Source organism: Tetranychus urticae, chromosome 3 (genome assembly GCF_039701765.1).
Source record: "Tetranychus urticae isolate SD_2017Ah chromosome 3, NJAU_TeUrti_SD_1.0, whole genome shotgun sequence".
NCBI lineage: Eukaryota > Metazoa > Arthropoda > Arachnida > Trombidiformes > Tetranychidae > Tetranychus > Tetranychus urticae.
Window position 1 is genome coordinate 22,524,484 of NC_142960.1, and position 21,736 is coordinate 22,546,219.

Here is a 21,736-nt window from a genome sequence, read left to right on the forward strand (position 1 = left end):
GTTGTATTTTTGTTAGGTTGCCATCTAACGGGCGTATATGACATCGATATTGTACAATGAGTGGCTAACAGAGTGGAATATTAAGTTAATTGAAGAGAAAAAAAAAATTTTATTATTTGTTGATAACTGTCCCTCACATAAGCTGACCGAAAATTTAAGCAATATAACAATAGTCAAATTACCAAAAAATACAACTTCTCACTGTCAGCCACTCGATTGTGGTATAATCTCTAATGTCAAAAGACTTTACAAGTCAAAGTTGATTCACAAAATTGGCTCACAATTTGATTCAGAAAATATTGATATAGCTAATTATTTAAAAAATGTAACTTTACTTGATGGTATTGAAACCCTAAACGATTGTTGGCAAGAAATTAAGCCTGAAACTATCATTAATTGTTTTTCTAAAGCTGGTTTTCCATTAAAATAAATTTATTCCGTTAGATGTCACCCATCAAAATTTATACAACCTAAGTGGAGACTCTACTGTATCTATAAATATAAACTTAATAATAAATATTCATTCGTTTATTGTTCTTTGAAAATTGCAATCCATTAATAAGTTCCAGACATTTTTAAACAAATTTATGTTTAATCATTAACAATTATTGTTTGAAAAGAAATTTAACGATAACTTGTTGATTGTTAGTCAAAATGTAAACATTATCATATAAAGATTGCAAAAATAACCAAAAATGCAATGTGAATTAGCAATCATCCATGAGTATAAATCCGTTTATTGATGATGGCAACATGCATGTCGATTGAGCTCATTGAAATAAATATAATTAATTGCAAACTAAAATAATGAACTGTATTCAATGAGGTTTTGGTTGATTGGAAGTTCTTGCGAGTAAGTTTTTTGAGGAAATGTTTAACTTTGAAACGTTATCGGATAATTTTTCTAATTTTAGGGTAAATAGGAAGATATCTTTTGAATTCTTCAATATCTACGATTAATTTTGCACCAGATTTGGCAGTTTTTGGTGCTAAATGCTTCAGGATATAGACTTGATCTTCTTCTTCAATTGGTCGTTTGTTACTTTTCAATAAATGTGAGCAATCATGATTCTTGAGGAAATCTTCATCAATCTTTGAGATGTTACTGATTTTACTGCTGCTGGACTCATTAATACATTCACAGTCGACTATTCCTGAAGAGACATCATTAGGATCAGTAATTGGCGATATGAATGGGTTACTTTCGATGGCGAGACTTTCCTCCAATGCTTTAGAGCCATTTGCAACAATCTAAATGTAAATAATTATGATGATGAAATGAATGATTAGAAAAAAACTCTCTAAGAAAACAAAAGACTAATAATTAAAATGACTTACCTGGATAGATAACTTTTTCCTATGAGAAGTATCTAATAGATGTAAATACGACCAAGTAATGAATTCAGAAAGAGTTAGCTACAAGAGAAAAAAAATGAAAAATATTTTAGATTGAATATTTTTTAGTTTAAATTACAACAAACCTCTGTTAGAGCAGCAATTTCTTTTTGTCTTTTATCAAACATGTATCTTCTTTCCAAGATTTCACCCCAGAAAAATTTAGATTCTTCATTCAGTGTTAAGAATGGAGCACTTTTCATCTTAAGCAAGCCATTTACTAACTCGTCAAATTCATCTTCACTCATTTTCACCAATGTGGAAGAAAATTTAGCCAGAAATGCTTCAATTCGACTATCAATATACGAGCAATCAAATTTTTCCGCATTGCTTACCACCGTAACTGTAAGTCCACCAATACCGTAAGTTTGTTGATGATTAGCGTAAACCTCGTAACCTAATCCTTCTTGCGTCCGTAGAGTATCAAAAAGTTGCTCACTCATGGTTGAGTTGAGAAGTTCATTAATTACTCCTGTTTTAAAGTCGACAGGTTCAAATTGATAATAGTTGACAATCGTAGAACTTTTCTCTTCCTTGCTGAACGATAAAACTCGACAAATATGATGGCCAGGCGGTAATTGGCAAGCTCTATCTTGAATAGTTGAATATTGAAACAAAGGTGCAAAACGAGCAGTTGATGAAACTTGCTCAACAATGGATAAGGCTTGAGTAGAAGTTATATTTCCAGTCACAAAGCATTCCAAAAATGAATTTGCAAGAAGCTGACGACCAGCAGAAATGACTATTTCCCGAGTAAGATTAGGCAAAAAGATCCGTTTAACATAAGGTGGTGCAAAATTGGGTTTAAGAATGGACAATCGTATGGATGCGGATAATTCGGAAGAGTCTGTAAACGAATTGTAATATTCATCACATAGATCACGACGAATATTGGAAAATATATCTTCATCGAAATCTAATGTCACTAAATGATTCACAATAAGTTGAACGAATTTAGACACTTTATCACTGAATCCAGAAAATGAAAGATACAAGCCAGAATCATGAAGTCCGACATTATAATCCAGTCCAGCAATTGATGCTGGATAGACATCTTCTTCAGCCTTCATTACAAGAGCTCGGATGTAGAGTTCCAGTGCAGCAGAAATTTGTGGATTACTTCGAGCCAATGGAGATCTGAAAATCATTTTAACACAGACTTTTGGAACTTCATATTTAGTTCCTTCTTTGAACCACAATCTCCAACAGTGAGTTTCGCTTATGCATTTAGGATAATCAGTGACCTCGCTGTGAAGAACTTCAAAATTATGAGCTATAAAATCATTTACAAGTGGAAAATGAACTTCAGCGTCAAAATCTTGTGGCTTCTTAAACATAATCCATCGGGTTGGAGTATCCGTTGTCTTGTATTTTGTTCCAAACCATTGTTCGGTTTCAATAGGTAAATCTTTTTTAGCGAATAACTTCTTTGAAAAAACTATATAATTAGCTCGATCTGGTGAAAGATAGGGAAGAACCGTTTGGATTTTGTCTTTATCGATTTCAAATAACAATTTAGAACCAGTAAGAATATGTTCAGTATCATATTTAGTCATATTCCGGGCAATTTTAACACAATTTCGACATCCGCTTTTCTCATTAGCAAAAGCAAAAGAATACAAGCGAATAGCCATATCTTCTTCAAGGTGTTCACTTTGTGGGCCATGAGTCTTGATAGAATCAATGAAGCTCCAAATGTAATCGACGATTGAATCCAGATTTTCTAATCCTAATGGTGTCAGTTTGATTTGAATACTAAACAAGGCTTGAAAACAGTTAGCATCAAATCCATTTTCGTGGTTACCAGCAATAATTTCCAAGGCATAACCTCTCTTTTTAAGAATAGAAAACAAACTTCCTTTTCCTTCATGTCCTAGCAAAGATCCGAAATAAGAGAGAGGCTTTGATTTGTAACAATTAAATTTAGGTGGAAGCCAAAAATTAATGTAGAAATAGTCGCCCGATGCAACGGGTTCAATGTAAAAAAGTCTACAAAACTTTGATTCAGCATAGGGAAAGTTGTTTGTATCATTAACTTGACTCATTGGAGGCTGATAAGTCTCTTTAGAACTTGGAATATCAACAAAATATTCAGTCACCCATTTTTCCAAAGTTTCGAGATCATGTTCTCCTTGAACAACTAGATTCATGTTACTTGCATGATAATGAGTGGACCAAAAATTTTTAATTGCTTGATTAAGATCAATTCCTTCTGCTTTTGGAAGATCAATTAGACTTTTAACGTTACCAAACGAAAATTTACTCAAGTCATGACCAGGTTGAGTTAAGCTTGCAAGTAAGCTTTCAGCTCGCAAGTCATCATCACCAAGTGAGTTTACAAACTCATTATCAACTGGACGGATTTCATTCTGAACAGAAGATTCACGGAACAATGGAGAAATGAATATAGCAGCAAACCTTTGCAATGACTCTTGTAGATAACGATTAGGCACTTGAAATTCATAAACAGTGTTCTCGTAATCAGTTTGAGCATTAACGTAGCCACTTTTGCGATTTAGGAAAGCGTCAAATGAGTTTTCTTCAGGATAATCTTTGTTTCCCATGAAAATAACATGTTCTACAAGATGAGCAAGGCCTTGGATATTGATAGGATCATTGAGAGTTCCAACACGAACTGATAATGCAGCTCCACAGATTTTTTTGCCTTTCATTTGTTCTTCTGAAATTTAAGCAAAATTAATCTTGGTTATGACTTGAGTATTACACTTGTATTATATTTGTATTTGTTTCAACTTACCTACACTAACATCATCATCCGACATTTCAGACTTATCGTCCTGCGTGGCTTCAGAACATGTTGATGGGGATGGTGAACGATCATGTTGACTGAAACTGGTGTCACATATGAGAAGAGCTCGTAGACCGTTTATCAAAGTGATTAGCTTATATTTCTTTTTGTCATTAAAAGACTTAAGAATTGCCCCTTCTTTTACTAAATACTTGCTGAACATTTTTATCCTTCAAATGTACAAGTTGATTCACACTGTGATGTAACTTTCTTTTTCCAGGCTCCGTAAAGACTTACGACTAGATTGTTTATTGTTTGCCTTAAAGAGTCAGTTTGCCGAAAGGAATTGAACCATAGAACTAGAAACACAATACACAAGCCGATGAAGGTGATCACTACAAGAAAAGGTAGATAAAAAACAGATGTTGTTACATAATACTACATTGAACAATCAATGTGAAAAGGCAAAGATCAATCTGACAGAAATACCTTTGAATATTTAATTGAACGGTCTGGGATGATGCAAAACCCAAAATCATATATTGACAAACCAGCTTAAGAATTGAATTCACTTAATAAAATTCATCGTAAGGCAAACATGTTTTAAATCAACTTTTCTATGGTAACAGTGAAAATTTTCATATAATAAGAGCGGGCAACTCAAATAATGAAAATACAACAAGTAAGCTAACCGTAAATTGAACAATCAAAGAGCTCATTAAAGAGCGATTTTGCCCAATCAAAATATTGTACAATCAAAAAAAACTAAATTATATTCATACTGATTGTATAATTGACCACGAAACTGTAACATTAAATGAATTCACGACAATAAGACATAAACTTTTGTGTTTAACACCAGTAACGAAAAATGACACTGAGTTTAGTTTTAACAACAACAATAATAATCATTTCGATCTTTTTTAATAAGACAATTAAATTATTATTGGATTATTGGACATTTGTGAGTGAAACAATTAACAAAAAAATTTGAAATAGAAATTAAGATTGATAAAACCTAAAATTTTTGGAAAGATTCATCAATGAGGTGCAGCAAGAGTTGACAAAAAAGGTGAATGTCTTAAAAAGGATGTTTCGACTAACTCGATTGGTTCCAATTCTTTATAATTATTGACTGTGATCAATCTATAATCAGTAATAACTTCCAATCCTTGGTACATGAAGAAAGCACTGAACAATTGACCTTTTCTGAAATAAGGCCACCAATATTGAAAGTCTCTCCACATTTGATCATATGGAATGGAGTCGATTGGGAACCATTTGGGTTTCATTTCATCAGATTCTGTTGGATCTCCAGAAAACTTGGGAACTTGGAAAACATGAGCTTCATGGACACATGAATAAGTATCGGAATCAAAGCACAAAATACCAACTTTAACAATTTCTTCAGCAATCAAAGATGATTCCTCGAAGAGTTCACGTTTCACTGAAACCTCAATGTCCTCGCCAATATCAACTTTACCACCAAAACCACTCCATTTATCAACTCCGAATCCTCGCTTCTTGTATCCCAACAAAACTTGATTATTTTGCTGATCGGTTACTAGAACTAAATTGTAAATTTTACGAGGTCTAATCATTATTGTTCCACGTTTAAGCAACCTAAAATAAATTACAAATGAACAGACGATTAATAGAAATGAAACAATTATGGCAACAAGATCTGGTTAAATAAGGAGTAGATTGATAACAATATTCATACACTCTAACTGTTAATGATGTACAAATGTAATATCGATATTAGATCCCAGTCGAAAGTGGCATACACGCCAGAAAATGATATAATAAGTAAATAACCGAATAAAAGTCCCAGATTTAGCGCAAATTTTGTGTTAATGCAATTTGATGTGCGCTAAGCGCTCGTCTCAATTGAATCACTATGCTACTAAGAAAAGTATCAATGAATTGTGGAGTCCTGTTTGTTATTCAGTTTTAATTCTCACCTAGATCTTTATACTCTTACAAACCCGAATTTGAGTTCTCAGCTGGGTTTAGGTTTAGGTTTACCAAAGCTAAAGCAAACATTTTGGATCCATATTAATGCACAAATGGGTAAAATTGGGTGAAAAATTATTTATTTCAATTTGAGACTCTGTTGGTTTGTAGAGACATAAAAACTGAGTTTATTTGGGTGATTTGAAAATTTCTTTGATGAACAGTTTTCGAAAAAATCGGGTTCGAATTTGCAATTGTCAAAGCTTTTTGTACAATTATTGAAGCAGATTTTTTCATGAAACTTATTTTCGTTATGTAAACTTTAATGGCAAACCAGAAAATGCACTTTATTACATGAAATAAAGTTTTGTGTCTCTGTAAAACAGATAAGTTCGATTTTCGCTTGAATCGATCTATTTCTGTGGCCGTAAGAGTTAGCAAACTGAAACTCATTATTGGTCGATAAAAATTGTTTGTACACATCATGGATTCAATATTTTTTTCTATTTATCAACAGTTCTCTTTATTTTGGCCATTGGTTTTAAAACTTTGAACCTCGATATTTCGAGAATGACATCACCCAAAACCAATATTCTTTGACCAATGGTTAGATTTTACTATGAGCTAAAATATGGTACAGTTTTATATCATTAAAGATGCTACGGAAAAAGTTATAGCATCGACTACTTATGTTACCAGATTTTATGCTTGGCTTATAAAGGTAAATGAGTTTTAAAACACAAAGCTTATGATGTGTTAGTCAAATAGTCTGTTTTGCAGATTTTTACATTAATGAAATGTTTAAAAGATCATTGAAAGAAACTTTGACTTTCAAGTTGAGAGTTGAGTTATGGAGTGTTTACAGGAGCAAAAACTGAGTCTATTAATGCCATGAAAAAGCTTCTTCTATCAACAGTTCTCGAGAAAATCGAGGTCAAACTTTGAACTTCGATCGGCTTTTATACAATTGTGGAAGAAGATTTTTGGATGAAACTCATTTGCTTGATGTAAATTTTGATGAGCAACCCGAAAATGGACTTATTCCAAGAGAAAAAGCTCTCTTTTTCTGTATAACAGATCAATTCGATTTTCGTTTAAAATTGGTCGCTTTCAGTGAACGTAGTAGTTAGAGAAGTGAAACTTAGTATTAATACATAAAAATTGTTTGTACACCTCATGGGTTGAAGCATTTTTTCAATTTATTGATAGTTATCTTGATTTTGGCCATCGTTCGGTTCAACTTTGAACCTCAATATTTCGAGAATGGCATCACCTACAATCATCATTTTTTGAACAAACATTAGGCTTTATTATGGGCTATGACAAATTGAAATAGTAAAATATTTGAGAAGCCACTAAAAAAGTTATAGCATTTTCTTAACTATGCATCAGATTTGAGACTTGCTTTATAAAGTTAAATGTTACTCAAACACAAACCTTAATTGTCAGAAAGAAATTCATTTTTAGGTGTATTTACTCATATTATATTGAAGCCCATAATGCAAGCTAATGTTTGATTAAAGAATGATGATCGTAGGTAATGCAGTTCTCGAAATATGGAGGTTTAAAGTTCTAAGGCCAATGGCCAAAATCAAGATAACTGTTGATAAATTGGAAAAATGATTCAATCCATGAGGTTTACAATCAATTTTTGTGGGCCAATAATAAGTTTAAGCTCTCTAACTCTTATTGTCACAGAGATCGATCGATTTAAATGGAAATCGAACTTGATCTGTTTTACAGAAAAAGAAAATGTTATTTCTCAAATAAGGCCATTTTCTGATTGATCATTAAAAGATACGTCAGTAAAATAAGTTTCATGAAAAGATCTGCTTTCATTGTTGAACAAAAGTCGATCGAAGTTTCAACTTTGACTTCGATTTTCTTGAAAACTGTTCATCAGATAAATCATTTAATAGTATCAATAGACTCGGTTTTTATGGCCCTACAAACGCACCAAGTCTCAACTCTTAACTCAAATTGTCGAGTCTTTTGCAGTACTCTTTGCATTTCCTTTGAAAGTTTAACCAGAAAACTGCTTTATTTACCAAGAAATGGGTTAAGATGAGTTTGTTTTGTTTAATAAGCTGTTGCTTGTACATTTACAGCCCAAATATCATGACTCGAATGCGCTAATGGAAAGTTTGTCAATTGAATTGAAGTATTGATCAGTGCAAGATTGAATTGGTGAAATAATGATGATTGAAGGTGATGCCATACTCGAATATTGCTGCCCAAAGTTTTATGTCCAATGGCCAAAATCGAGAGAAATGCTTATAAATTGATAAAACTATTCAATCCAAAATGTTAGTCAGCAATTTTTATCCCCAAAAGATAATTTTCAGCTGTCTAAATATTTCGATCATAGAAAGCGATCGGTTTAAGGGAAAATCGAACTAATCTGTTTTACAGAAGACAGAAAATTTTATCCCTCAAAATTCGTGCATTTTCTGGTTTGCCATTAAAGTTTACATAACGACAATGAAGTTTCATGAAAAAATCTGCTTCCAAAATTGTACAAAAAGCTTTGCAAGTTGCAACTTCGAACCCAATTTTCTCGAAAACTGTCCATCAGAGAAATTTTCAAATCACCCAAATAAATTCAGTTTTTATTTCCCTACAAACCAGCAGAGTCTCAATTTGAAAGGAATATATTTTTACCCGTTTTTGCCCATTTGTTTCAATTTTTGTCGATTTGTGTATAAATGTGACAATTGAGTTGGTTGTGTCTTTTTAGTAACAAGACAATACCAATAAGTCTTTGTAAATTGTCTAAAATGATGATCTAGATCAAAATGAACTTGCGAAAATCTTTCTTTACATTGTCTGGTCAACAGATCTGTAAGCTCTGATTCAATGATTTCATTTTTGATTCAGAATTTGAACTAAAGTGATTTTCCTTACCTGATTATCTTCAAATTAAACAATACCTCGGAATTAATTAGAACTACTGAAATTTTTTTGATTGGGACGTAATGACTACGTCATAAACAAGTGAGATATTGATTTTCAATCTCGATTTTTGCTTGATGGAAAACACCTTTAAATCCGACTCCACTTTATAAGCTTATGACAATTGTATTGAAATCAGTCTCCTCTTTGTTCATGAAATTTCAAGTTTGGATTGGAGTTTAAAAAAGTTAATAAATATTAGGTGTTAAAATCTTACCAAAATGACTTCAGACGATAAAATCCTTCCATTGAGGCCGATAATTCTCTATGGTGTAGTTTATTTTTTCATTATACTCCCATTTTTTACCTTCAACAATGTTCAGGTAAGATCATTTCTCAATTTTTAACCATCTTGACTGGTCCATTCTTGACCGATGCCTGACCAAACCTGAAAACTATTCACTTTAACTGTCAAACATGTTGGAATTTAAAAAGACCGATTTTCATAGACATTCAAAAAGATGCCAATAATGAGACCAATCTTTTTCCACCATTTGAGCTTAGAAATCATTTCTAGCATATTTTATATCTTTCACTGATCAGTACACAGTATCACAAAACATTCCGATATTGGTTGTTTTCAGCCGATTGTAATTAACACCCAATGATTTTGATATAACTGGTGAGCTTGAATCTTCCAATCTCCAAGCTTTCAATGTTATATTGATAATTGTATAACAATTATATAATAGTTTCAATATCAAGACTCAAAGATTTAAAACGATATTTGAAATATTTTTTTGTATTAAATGCAGGAATTGGTGGCTGATTCAATAAATGAGGATTATGAACAAGCTTGGAATGGATTCAAATGGAGCGGTTATATCAGTTTAAGCATACTTAATTGGACTGGTGCAGTTTTTTCATGGTTCACTCCGCCATTGATTTCATTGATCAACTCTAAACGAGCTCTTGCCTTAGGAGCGTTCGGTTTCAAGTAACTATCAGATTTACTTGACAATCTAAGGTTGTCTCTAATTTGGCCAAATTTTGATTGTTCATATCTTGTCCAACTGATTGTAGTCTTGCATTGGGCACATTTTTGTTTCCCTTCAAATATGGACTTTACATTGCCTCTGCCATCTCAGGCATATCAGCATCGCGTAATTTCAATTTCATTTTTTATCACTTTCTCGGTGTAAATTATATCTTTCTCATTCAATAGTTATGTGGAACGCTCAAGGAACATATCTGAGTTTTACTAGCAATGGTGCAAGTGCTACCAGAGATGCTGGAATCATGTGGTCAATAATGCAAAGTGGAGCTGTTATTGGTAATGTTGCTGTTACATATCTATTTCAAGGGAAAGAACATATATCGGTAAACACTCGAACTTTATTATATTCGAGTCTTATATCATTCGGAATAATTGGTATTATGTTAACATTTTTCTTGAAAAAACCAGATGAAGTAGAAAAATCTGAACCAGTATTCAAAGTATTCGGTATGTCAAACGATTACCAGTGACTTTGCTAAAATTAGTCTCACACTAATGTTACCTTTTATCTAAAATATTAATATTTCCATGCTATTTCGTTACAAATGGTGCTATTTCCAGGGCAAGCGATCAAACTTATGACTACAAAAAGGATGGCTTTGCTGTGTATCTTTATGTTGTATACAGGTTAGTGTAGCTGCAGTGTAAATAATCGCCACTGACTCTGTTGGCTTATTGGAAGTCCAGTTAAATTACTTTAAGGTTTCTTACATCATCTTGTTATAATTTTAGGTCTAGAGCTTTCATTTTTTAATACAATTTATCCCACATCAGTTGGTTACACAAAAGCGTTTGGAGTCAATAGGAAACAATATGCTGGTGAAACTGGAATGTTGATTGGTAATACAATACATAATCGAATCATTGAAGAAATTCTCAAATGAATAATTCTTTTAGGTGCTGGTCAAGTGGCTGCTGGGATATTATTAATTGTGAGCCGTCGTATGAAGAAACCACAATATATTTTGGTCTTTGCTTACGTTGTAGCTATTTTGACATATGTTTCAATTTACGTCAACCTTCCTAATAATGCATCGACTATGGACACTGACGATCCAGCAATTATTCACCCCAGGTTTGCTGGTTAATCTTATAACTACGAATCGCTCAACGGTTAAACTAATCACATTTTTCTTTTAAAATAGCTTAACATTGGCCTTTGTTAATGCGTTTGCTCTTGGATTCACGGATGGCTGTTTTGAGACACAAATAGGCAGATGCATTATCACATATTATTCAAACAATGCGGCACCGCCATTTGCTATTTACACCAGTTTACAAGGAGTTTCAATGGGAATCATGTACCTGCTTTCAGATTATATTGGCCTTCATCTCTATTGCATCTTGTTATTAATTACATGTACAATTGGAATTTCTGCTTTCTTCTTCAGTTTTCACGTTAAAGACACACTTATAATAACTGATGAATCAAGGGAAGCGATAATTTCTGGCCAAACTGAACCCAACTGTGATTTGAAGAATTGAGCTAACAGATTATATTATATAATATAAATCATCGCAATATTTTCAAAACATTTCTCGTTTCAAGTAATATGATTCTCATTGAATGATAAATCAAGATATTTTTTGTAAATTTAATCAAATTGTTTAATGTAAAGAACATTTTGTCGCGATGAAAATCTTGAAACATAGGGACAGATTTTTTCCTCCAAATCATCCATCACTTTGTAAATTGATCGACATCAATGGTGAGCTCAGTTTTCACTTGCAAAACTATTGTATTAAAATTACTAACCTCTGTATGCAACTTGTCTATTTCAATCTTATTCAGCAATTTTCATAGATTCTTAATTAATCCTGGAAATAACCTTTTACAATAGCTTTAATCTAAAGGGTGTTGCGTTTAATAAGGTGCAATTATCAGTTACCAAAATGAAGATAAAAAGATTAACAATGTAAGATGTCTTGCTCTTTACCTTTGTCCATCTTCTTATCTACATTTGGCTAACTGATAATTGCACCTTATTAAACGCAACACCCTTTACATTAGATATCAGATAGCAAAACCTTGAATGCCAAATATCTATTATAATATTGACTCCAAAATGGTCAACTTTATTGTTATGAATCAATCTCTGTAATAAGAGGTTCTTGAGCTAAAACAGCCAAAATTCAGGCCAGCAATCTATCCATCGATAACGATTATTTTTTATCAATGATTTAATTCCTCAATAATACTTTTTTGTATTTCTATGGGTTATTGATAACTATCCTCCTCGAACAGTTATCATTGCCCGATCACATTTAAAGCACGAGATTAAAACTAGTGCCAAACCCCTGGTAATTGGAAATTTTATGATGGAAATTATCTAATTGCTCAATGACAACTTGAAGTTTCCCATAATAATTACTGATATCAATGATTTTCCGGGCTCTGGAATACTCCGGGCTACTTGAAGTGCATTAAAACCAGAAATTTCTTGTCAAACTGCAAGGTAGGTTTAATTTGATTGTGGATAATTAAAGATATCAAAATCTTTATATAAGATCCTAATATGAAAGGGGAAACCAATTTACTTTGTAATCACAAAATTGATTATCAATATGCAACCTAATCATGAAAAATCTAAAAATTGTCAAATTGTCGATCTCAAAACAATCAATAATTGCTGAGACCACCTTAATGTTTAACCAGAAAATAAGCTTATGAAACAAAATGACAACAAAACTGAATCTTGTGTTACTAAGATCATCTAAAAGTAACAATATCTAAAATATCACAATGTGAGGTTGTTTAATCAATAAAACGTGATTTGGTTACAATAATGTATGAAAATAGACAATGATTGGAAAAAAGAAACTCCAAAAACTTCAATTTGGATCCCCAAAGCAAGATTTGTATTGATTAATCTGAACTGATTATCAGTTTAAAAGGATGATAGTTTGAAAGAGGTCGAGTAGGGTATAATGACCTTATCATTAAGGAAGAGGTGTGTGTATTTATCATCTTTTTAAGTTTCTTTAACTTTAATAATCCGAATGATGACAAAAGATGGCATAAGTCAGACTTGAGCTAATTTTCCATCAATTTCTTCCAAAGATTAAAGCATAAGATACAGCAATTGAGAGGTTTTGAGGATAGTAAGGGACAATGCCCACCCCAAGCGCTAGTAGTAGTATTTACAGTGCATTTATTATTATTATTTTGTTGTTACTTTTGGCTCTTTCTTTTTCTCTTTCTATTGGCTCTTTCTTTTCTTTCTGGGTATTTTTTCGGCAAAATTACAAGTAAGGGTTCTTTTTTGATCGTTTTTTTGAGTATTTTGGCCGAAATTTTGATTAATTTAATATATTAAACTATTTTATTAGATTTTTATTCAATTCCCAAGGGAAAAACTTTACAATATTGTAACTTAGAAAAATTTTCAATGCATTTTAGGCGGTCAATTTAATTTAGTATTTTTATTAGAAATTAAATTAATCAACAATGGGTACAATTTTTATTATTAATCATTATATTACAATTAAATTAACTTTATTATTAACAGTGGTAAAACGCTGTGTCATTATCGGGTGCAAAACCAGCACGAATGATAAAGTTGGACTTTTCCATTTTCCGACAAAAGTAGAATTGCGTGAACGATGGCTGGACAGTATTCGGAATGGTTTACCCAGGGAATTTGACTCCAATAATTTGAAGTCCAAACTTGTCTGTGGTTGCCATTTCCCAGCATCTTCTATATACCAGGCCGGAAATATGAGAAAGTTGGTAAATGGAGCCATTCCAAAGCGGATCCCATTCAGGATTGTTGAGCGGGCGAAGGTAACCAAGGCAAATGAGTTGGTAAGCTTGAGAGCAAAAGTCAAAAGACTTGAAAATCAACTGCTGAAATTGAGGACTGACCCTGATCCTAGTTTCATTTTCACTCATAGAAGTAAATTAAAAAAATACATGGATGAAGATTCATACACTCTATTTGATAGTTGTGTTTTGAATTTTACAAAGCGACCTCATGGTCGCAGGCACAGTTATCAAACAAAGAAGCTAGCGAACAAAATATACCATCAGTCCAAGCAGGCTTTTAGGATGATTCAGCCTATTTTTGCTCTTCCGTCTTTCCGTACCATTGATAGATTTAGCTCCGATGATTTTTCTGTGACTGGTATCTCGAAAGATACTGAATTAACTCTCCGACGTCATGCTACCAAGCTAGCTGAGTCTGATAAGTATTGTGTCATCAGCTTTGATGAAACTGATATCAAACCAGGTTTCACATATTTACCAAGAAGAGATGTAGTTTGTGGTTATGTTGATATGGGTAAACATGGAAGATTAGCTAGAGAAGCAAAAGGAACGCTTGTTTTCGGCTTGAGAGGTATAAATGAAAGGTGGAAGCAGGTGATTTGTTATTATTTTGTAGCTAAAACGGGTTTTACTGCTATTCATTTGAAAAGAATCTTTGAGGATATTTTAGGAACAGTTTTCAATGCAGGTTATAATGTGGTTGCGTCAGTTTGCGATGGTGATGGCAAAAATCGTTCTCTTTGTAGTGCATTGAATGTTGATCCCAACAATTCACAATTTCAATTTGAAGGGAAAATAATCCATTTCCTTTTTGATGTTCCTCACATATTGAAACTGATACGCAACCACTGCATGACCAAGAAAGTCTTTGTTAAAATCGGAGAGCACGAAGGTACTTTTGAATGGAATGATGTGCTGATGCACCTCGAACCAATGGTAAGTAGCAATGGTATTCTGAAACAGTGTTACAAATTAACGAAAAAGCATTTGAATCCAGTTGGCTATGAGAAAATGAAAGTGAGGTACGCAACGCAAATGTTTTCTCACACAGTGGGAACATCTTTTATATTTGCTGCAGAGATATTAAAGGTTCGTCCAGAAAAAAATTTATTGATAGGGCATCTATTCAAGAGCCTTGATAAACTTTTTGATATCTTGAATTCTTCCTCTCTTTCGCAGCAAAGAGGAAAGCCTTGGAAAACAGCCCTCAGGAAAGACGATGATAATACAGATTATCTGAAGTATTTTCTGGAGCTGATTGAGAATAAATATTTCTTTTTCGTTAGTGAAAATTCAACAGCTGAGGAATTAGTTCCTAATAATGGAGTTTTTTGCATTGAAATGTTAGCTCAAACAATAAGAGGCATTCTATCTTTAAGTGCATATCTGTTTGATAGAGATATTAAGCATTTATGTACAAGAAGATTGAATCAAGATATTCTGGAGAACTTTTTTGCACAGGTAAAGAGGTCTGGTTCACACATCACAACTTCACACTTTCGTGCGCATTTTAGATCTAGCAGGATTCTTTTCATGGAAGCTCTGCCTGATGGAGCGAATTGTGAGCCAGATGAAGATATTCCACTTTTTTTAGAAGGATCTGAGCCATCAGAAATGGAGTCCGACTCATGTTCGGCTGTAACAGAAAGTTCACCTGAAGCTGAACTTGCTGATTACTTTGCAGCATTCAACCCAGAACTCAATGAGGCAAGGAATGAATTATCCACGTTTTTTTCAACATTTTCTGTTGATGATGTTGGAGAAGATCATGGTGTTTTAACCTATGCATCAATGTATAATACGGATAAGGCAGGTTTGAATAGTTATATTGCTGGATATTTACTGAAAAAGATAAAAGATAGAAAAGTTTGCTGTGATGAATGTTTGCGTGCTACAAGTTCGGTTGTTGCGTTAGCTGAACATGAACTGATTAGGCTCAGGGAGTACAATCCTGAACTTACATTATCGCTGAACTGTCCATCCAAAAGTTTTGCAGACTTAGTTAAGGTCCTCAGCGATTTGTTAGAAGAGAATGTCCCGCAAGTAGTAGCGGTTGTAGGGGTTAAATTCACTTTATTTAGAATTCTATGGAGACAGGATTATAGCTTCATTCCTGTTTGCCACCGAGAAGGTATAAAGCTAGAAATAATGCATAGGTTAGTCAACATGTTTTTAGGAAAGCACCTTAAAGATTTGAAACAGGAATTAAATCATAGGCCCATAAAATCTTTTAGATAATTAAATTGATAAAGTTCATGTTCAGCTAACGATTTGCATATGGCTTTATAGTTTTAGTAAAGGATTATTTTAGTTACAAGATGATAATAAATTCTGCTTCCATCTTCACTTGAGTGAGAACGTTCTATTTTTGCTTCCAGCTTGATCTTCGTGTTTAGTCGTATCAAATCTCTACTTATTGCATTCTCTGATTGGTATTTTGTGATTCCTATTGATTCAGTTTGTATCTTAGCTGTGATACAATTCTGATTCAGTTCGGATAGCTTTTAGTTTGATGTCGAAGAGTTATCTCGGTGTCATTCGAGATACTTTTCATAGGGAGTCGTTGGAGCTTCTCTATCTTTGGTCAGCAATGACGGAAAGTAGGAATAGATTGAATTATCAATCTTAGGGTATAGATCGCTGGCTTTGGAGTTTGATAACTGTGCAATTTATATATTTATATCTTTCAATTGTAATTGTTAGTTATATTTTGATTGATATAATGATTCAATGTTGTTAAATGTAATGTAATTAATGTAAAAATTTAATTTATATTTGTAAATAATGCATAAATCTATTTTTATAAGTTTGTTATATGTATTAAATTTATGGTTTTTCAATAACTTTAATGTTTTATTAATTGTTTTAATTCAGTTTTTTTCAGTGGCGCCCTCCAGTGGGCATTGTCCCTTCAGGTTCTCTGAACCTCTTCACTGCAGTATCTTATACATTAATCTTTGATTTCTTCCCTTTCCAAGTAACCTTTGAATTTGAACCTATTAGTTGATTTTAATAAACCTTCCGAGTATAACCTTTTATTGTTTAATTTGTCTTGTTTCATTATTGCAAGCTATTTTTATAAAATCTCCATTTCAGTAAACAGTCACAATAACTTCCTCAGGAATATATAAATTCTGTCATACTCAGTTCACATTTTATCAACAACGTCACTAGCAACCTACATTGATTTTACTCTTTCCTTTCTGTTGCCACGAGCTTTTCTAAGAAACCCCTTCTCTGTCTCTCTGTCTCTGTCTCTTTTTTTCTAGATAACATTCTGGTTCTTAATCTATTTATTGCGTTCGTCTTTTAGTAATTGTTCATCTTTCGTTTGAACATCGGTCCTTCAAATACTACATTATTTGATTGGTGTTTTTGTACGAATATTCTGATAATAAATTGGCTCGATTCTTGTATGGGTAAGTAGATGACTTATTTTCCTATTCACATGTTTTTCTTTCCAATTATTTTTTCTTCCTGCTTTTCATTCTTGTTTCTCAATATTTCAATCCAATTTTTCTGATTTCTATTTCATCATTTCTTTTATGTTTGTTTGTTTTATTTAGATAATAGTGAAGATGAATCAAACTTATCGTATACCTTTGAGTGCGATGAAAGCCTGAAAGGTATTATCAATGAACAAGACAAACCTATCAATATCATTCACGAATCAGCTTCTCAGTGGCCATCTTGACTCAATGGGCCTTCAAATGACAATTCACGAGTCATCACTTTCCCTCTCGATAAAGGGAAAGATGATGACTCATCGACAAACCTCTTCTATGGAACCAGAGTGACAAATGACAAAGATGGTGACTACATAAAAACTAATGTTGAAACCTCACAGGACGACACAGATTTTTCCGAAGACGATGATGACGGAGCAAGCACTAGTAGTGGAATTAGCTCGTCTAGTCGAGAAAGTAGCTGCTCTACCGATATTTCTAGCTCTTCATCGTCGTCCGGTGATGAATCTATTGGTACTGAGATTGCAGCCGCTATCAATGACTTTCTTGAAACTCCCATTTGGTTAGCAGAGCTAAAAACTACTGAATTTGGTGATGAACCTGAGCTGTCAGATTTCTTGCTTATTTGCCAAGATATTTTACAACAAGAATTATCATCAAAATCTTACAACACGTTTCCTTCATTTATACGGTTTCATGATGAATACTTACGTTCTGAAGATCCGTCATTTGTGAAGTTTGTCACTTCATTCAAGTCTAGGTTGTACCATGATGGGCTGTCCTGTGTTGGATTGGCTATCTCGCTTCTCAACTTGCTTGTTCTTCGGTTCCCTGATTATGCAGCCTCTATTGGTCTGGTTTCATGTGAAGAGGTCGTTAAAGATCCGGATAACTATTGCATTTATTCTCCGAGTGCGAAAAAAGAGCACTGTATGGTTGCTATTAAAATTGCTATCGGCTCAAGATTAGGAACCATCTTACTTGACCCCGGTTATCATGTTAATAAACCAATAATCGTAATGGAAGATGGTCTTTATCCTCATACTGGTTGGTTCGTTCAAAATAAATCCCCTAACAATATCAAGGAGTATAATTATTCATCAATTGACAATGAAAGTGGTTTGGTTGCTTGGACTGTTCGAGAAACAAAAAATGGTCGTGTTAAAGAGTACGTCAATTTGATTTATGTGCGCCGATCTTTTGCTAAATCTATCGAGATCACCGAGAAACGTTCTCATATCTATGGATTTAAATCGTGGGTAATCAGGTCTAAAACAGAAGTTATTGCTGGAATGTATGGATCACTTGATAGTAACATGATCTCGGTGTTCTATCCAGATGTTAATGGTGAACGAAAAACGATTAAACTTTCATTAAATGACATAGATGAACCATTTTTCCGATCAGTTATCTCCAAATTGGCCATTTATGTGGAAGGAATGAGTTATAGAGCAGCCAAACACAGTTTAATTCGTACTCTTCGTAAATATGCTTCAGTTCTGCAAGATACCGCTTTCATTACCCAGTTAAAAGCAGTCGATTTCCTATTAGAAGAAGATTAGTCTCGAATTGGATGGATAAAAGAATTATTGAATAAATGCCATGTTTTCGGATCATCTTAAAATCCCATTTCGTCAGTTTTATTTTAAATCCTATGTTAGTTTGACACGTAATAAATAAACCCTTTAATGATTAACCTAAACTTGTTTACTTTTATTCACATTTGCAAATTTAACCAATGAGAGTGAGCTATTCCAAAACAGATAAAATGGATCATAACCTTTTTGGTGACTGAGTTGGCTATTTAGGTCATTTCGCCACATGGTTTTTCAGTTGGGAAAATCAAACACAGGTGTAATTAATGTAACCTGATCATCATAAACTAGAATACAACTTAGCATCATGTCAAAACTTATTTTGTCTGATAGTCAGCTTAGTTGAAGCTCATAGACCGTTGATCAAAATAAAGGGTGTTACACTTAACAGCCTGCAAATTTTGAAGATAAAAATAAAATTGAGCTTACTTTTATCTTAAAATTTGTTGATATTGATGAAGATGAACACAGATAATGAATCGCCAGAGACAGGAAATCAAAACCAATTGGTCAATGTCATCAATATCAACAAATTTTTTGATTAAGGTAAGCTCAATTTTAATTCTTATCTTCTAAATTTGCAGGCTGTTAAGTGTAACACCCTTTAATTAGCTTATATTTCTTTTTGTGATTAGCAGACTCAAGAATTGTCCCTTCTTTACTTAATACTTGGTAAACATTTTTGATTCTTGCAATCTGCCAATTATTAATAACTTTGCTATGGTAAAAGGGAAAATTTTCATGCAATAAGAGTGGGTAACTCAAATAATGCAAATACAACAAGTGCGCTAACCCTTAATTGAACAATCAAAGAGCTTATTAAAGAATGAATTTGACAAAAAGATGAAATTATATTCATACTGTTTGTATAAATGTTAACGAAACTGCAATATTAAGTTACACGACCATAAGACATAAAATTTTGTGTTTTCCACCAGTAATAAAAAATAAAATTAAGTTTAGTTTGAAAAACAACAATAAAATCATTTCGATCTTTTTAATAAGACAATTGAAATACAGGATTATTGGACATTTGTGAGTGAAACAGTTAACAAAAAAAATTGAAATAGATATTAAGATTGTTAAAACCTAAAATTTTTGGAAAGATTTATCAATGAGGTGCAGCAAGAGTTGACAAAAAAGGTGAATGTCTTAAAAAGGATGTTTCGAGTAACTCGATCGGTTCCAATTCTTTATAATTATTGACTGTGATTAATCTATAATCAGTAATAACTTCCAATCCTTGGTACATAAAGAAAGCACTGAACAATTGACCTTTTCTAAAATAAGGCCACCAATATTGAAAGTCTCTCCACATCTGATCATATGGAATGGAGTCGATTGGGAACCATTTGGGTTTCATTTCATCAGATTCTGTTGGATTTCCAGAAAACTTGGGAACTTGGAAAACATGAGCTTCATGGACACATGAATAAGTGTCGGAATCAAAGCACAAAATACCAACTTTAACAATTTCTTCAGCAATCAAAGATGATTCCTCAAAGAGTTCACGTTTCACTGAAACTTCAATGTCCTCGCCAATATCAACTTTACCACCAAAACCACTCCATTTATCAACTCCAAATCCTCGCTTCTTGTAACCCAATAAAACTTGATTATTTTGCTGATCGGTTACTAGAACCAAATTGTAAATTTTACGAGGTCTAATCATTATTGTTCCACGTTTAAGCAACCTAAAATAAATTACAAATGAACAGACGATTAATAGAAATGAAACAATTATGGCAACAAGATCTGGTTAAATAAGGAGTAGATTGATAACAATATTCATACACTCTATCTGTTGATCATATAATCTTGACATTAGACTATTCAGTAAAATCTGCATCATAAATTTACCAAGATAATCTTAAACTTGAATTTAGTTCACTAATTGTTAACCTAGCGCTTGTTAACAAAAAATATCTCAACTAATAGTTACAGTAACCATATAGATTCAATCTTTTGTTATGATTCTTTTTATCAATAAAACTTCACCAGCTGAGGCTAAGTATCTTACTTACTTAAACTGATTTCTCAGTATTTTTGCACAATTTATTGTACCCATTAACTGAAGATTGTATTACAATTGGATCAAAAATATTCACCTTGTGCCAACTCCACGTGTTTATACTACTAAAAAAGTATCAATAAATTCAAATTGTGGAGTTCTGTTTGTTTTTCAGTTTTTGCTTCTTACCTAAATCTTTAAATATGTCCGTGGAAACTGTAACAGTTAAATTGATTGCTTTTGCTCAAGCTAAAGACTTATTGAAAAAACCTGAGACAACAATCAGCTTACCAAGAATTTGGGAAACAGATGATCAACTAAAGCAATACATTTGCAGCAAGCTTTTTCCTCAACTGGACGTTCTGCAATCCACCATGATCTTAGCAATTAATGAGGAATATGTTCATCAACAAAAAACAGTTATCCTCAATGAATCAGATGTTATTGCTTTGATTCCACCAATAACAGGAGGATAAAAGACGTTGATGCTGTAACTCCAAAAATTAACCAAATAAAGTGGACTTTAAATGAACAATTTATAATTTTTGATAATTGATCAGAAATAATACTTTTGATTAGTATTGAAATCACTTGCAGAAACAGTTTATTAAACTACATGTAAATCATTCACTACAACTTCAAAAAGGAGAAACTCGATATTTTAAACATTTGATATTTCTAGTAAAAATTGAATCAGATCTTAATAATTAAACAATAAAATGATTACGCTGGAACAATCTCATAGACTGGACAATTTCAACTTAAATTGTTAAATCAAATATTCAAAATCATTGAGCAAAATTAAATGTCAACAGTTTGTTGACATTTTTGAGGTTATTGTCGATATA

At 32.8% G+C, this 21,736-nt stretch overlaps 5 protein-coding genes across 12 annotated transcripts; 3 read left to right on the forward strand and 2 right to left on the reverse strand.

Annotated features, from left to right (window-relative positions):
• Window positions 1-506: 506 nt before the first annotated feature.
• Window positions 507-4,710, reverse strand: LOC107365154 (nardilysin). Its single transcript, XM_015932623.3, has 5 exons — window positions 4,634-4,710; window positions 4,154-4,539; window positions 1,482-4,075; window positions 1,339-1,416; window positions 507-1,251 (listed from the first exon to the last, which is right to left on the reverse strand). Exons 2-5 carry the CDS (start codon window positions 4,365-4,367, stop codon window positions 889-891), a joined length of 3,249 nt encoding a protein of 1,082 aa, XP_015788109.2. The 5' UTR covers window positions 4,368-4,539; window positions 4,634-4,710; the 3' UTR covers window positions 507-888.
• Window positions 4,711-5,026: 316 nt separating this feature from the next.
• Window positions 5,027-21,681, reverse strand: LOC107365157 (oxidized purine nucleoside triphosphate hydrolase-like). 8 transcript variants are annotated; one of them, XM_089268600.1, is made up of 3 exons: window positions 21,078-21,681; window positions 20,902-21,010; window positions 5,027-5,767 (listed from the first exon to the last, which is right to left on the reverse strand). In XM_089268600.1, exons 2-3 carry the CDS (start codon window positions 20,943-20,945, stop codon window positions 5,185-5,187), a joined length of 627 nt encoding a protein of 208 aa, XP_089124726.1. In that variant the 5' UTR covers window positions 20,946-21,010; window positions 21,078-21,681; the 3' UTR covers window positions 5,027-5,184. The 8 variants fall into 8 exon arrangements, with proteins under 8 accessions (XP_089124726.1, XP_089124725.1, XP_089124727.1 ...); XM_089268599.1 differs by having other exon boundaries at window positions 20,902-21,013; XM_015932628.3 differs by lacking the exon at window positions 5,027-5,767 and adding an exon at window positions 19,836-20,571.
• Window positions 9,140-11,817, forward strand: LOC107365155 (UNC93-like protein MFSD11). Its single transcript, XM_015932624.3, has 8 exons — window positions 9,140-9,375; window positions 9,808-9,989; window positions 10,076-10,155; window positions 10,218-10,496; window positions 10,611-10,676; window positions 10,782-10,889; window positions 10,947-11,124; window positions 11,195-11,817. The coding sequence occupies exons 1-8, from the start codon at window positions 9,274-9,276 to the stop codon at window positions 11,532-11,534; spliced, it is 1,335 nt and encodes a 444-aa protein (XP_015788110.2). The 5' UTR covers window positions 9,140-9,273; the 3' UTR covers window positions 11,535-11,817.
• On the forward strand, window positions 17,148-18,978 carry LOC107365061 (uncharacterized). The gene is made up of 2 exons (XM_089268598.1): window positions 17,148-17,234; window positions 17,382-18,978. Exon 2 carries the CDS (start codon window positions 18,215-18,217, stop codon window positions 18,842-18,844), a length of 630 nt encoding a protein of 209 aa, XP_089124724.1. The 5' UTR covers window positions 17,148-17,234; window positions 17,382-18,214; the 3' UTR covers window positions 18,845-18,978.
• On the forward strand, window positions 21,092-21,423 carry Mocs2A (Molybdenum cofactor synthesis 2A). The gene has a single exon (XM_089268602.1). The coding sequence runs from the start codon at window positions 21,092-21,094 to the stop codon at window positions 21,362-21,364; it is 273 nt and encodes a 90-aa protein (XP_089124728.1). The 3' UTR covers window positions 21,365-21,423.
• Window positions 21,682-21,736: the final 55 nt, after the last annotated feature.

Excerpts from the sequence above, each read along its gene's own strand:
- LOC107365157 (XM_089268600.1), bottom strand. The coding sequence starts at position 20,945 with ATGGGTACAATAAATTGTGCAAAAATACTGAGAAATCAGTTTAA. Across the intron at positions 5,768-20,901 it reads ATACTGAGAAATCAGTTTAA|GTTGCTTAAACGTGGAACAA; the intron begins GTAAGTAAGATA and ends AATTTATTTTAG.
- LOC107365154 (XM_015932623.3), bottom strand. The coding sequence starts at position 4,367 with ATGTTCAGCAAGTATTTAGTAAAAGAAGGGGCAATTCTTAAGTCTTTT. Across the intron at positions 1,417-1,481 it reads AAATTGCTGCTCTAACAGAG|CTAACTCTTTCTGAATTCAT; the intron begins GTTTGTTGTAAT and ends TTTCTCTTGTAG. Across the intron at positions 1,252-1,338 it reads GGAAAAAGTTATCTATCCAG|ATTGTTGCAAATGGCTCTAA; the intron begins GTAAGTCATTTT and ends ATTTACATTTAG.
- LOC107365061 (XM_089268598.1), top strand. The coding sequence starts at position 18,215 with ATGGTTGCTATTAAAATTGCTATCGGCTCAAGATTAGGAACCATCTTA.
- LOC107365155 (XM_015932624.3), top strand. The coding sequence starts at position 9,274 with ATGACTTCAGACGATAAAATCCTTCCATTGAGGCCGATAATTCTCTAT. Across the intron at positions 10,156-10,217 it reads CTCAGGCATATCAGCATCGC|TTATGTGGAACGCTCAAGGA; the intron begins GTAATTTCAATT and ends CTCATTCAATAG. Across the intron at positions 11,125-11,194 it reads CCAGCAATTATTCACCCCAG|CTTAACATTGGCCTTTGTTA; the intron begins GTTTGCTGGTTA and ends CTTTTAAAATAG.
- Mocs2A (XM_089268602.1), top strand. The coding sequence starts at position 21,092 with ATGTCCGTGGAAACTGTAACAGTTAAATTGATTGCTTTTGCTCAAGCT.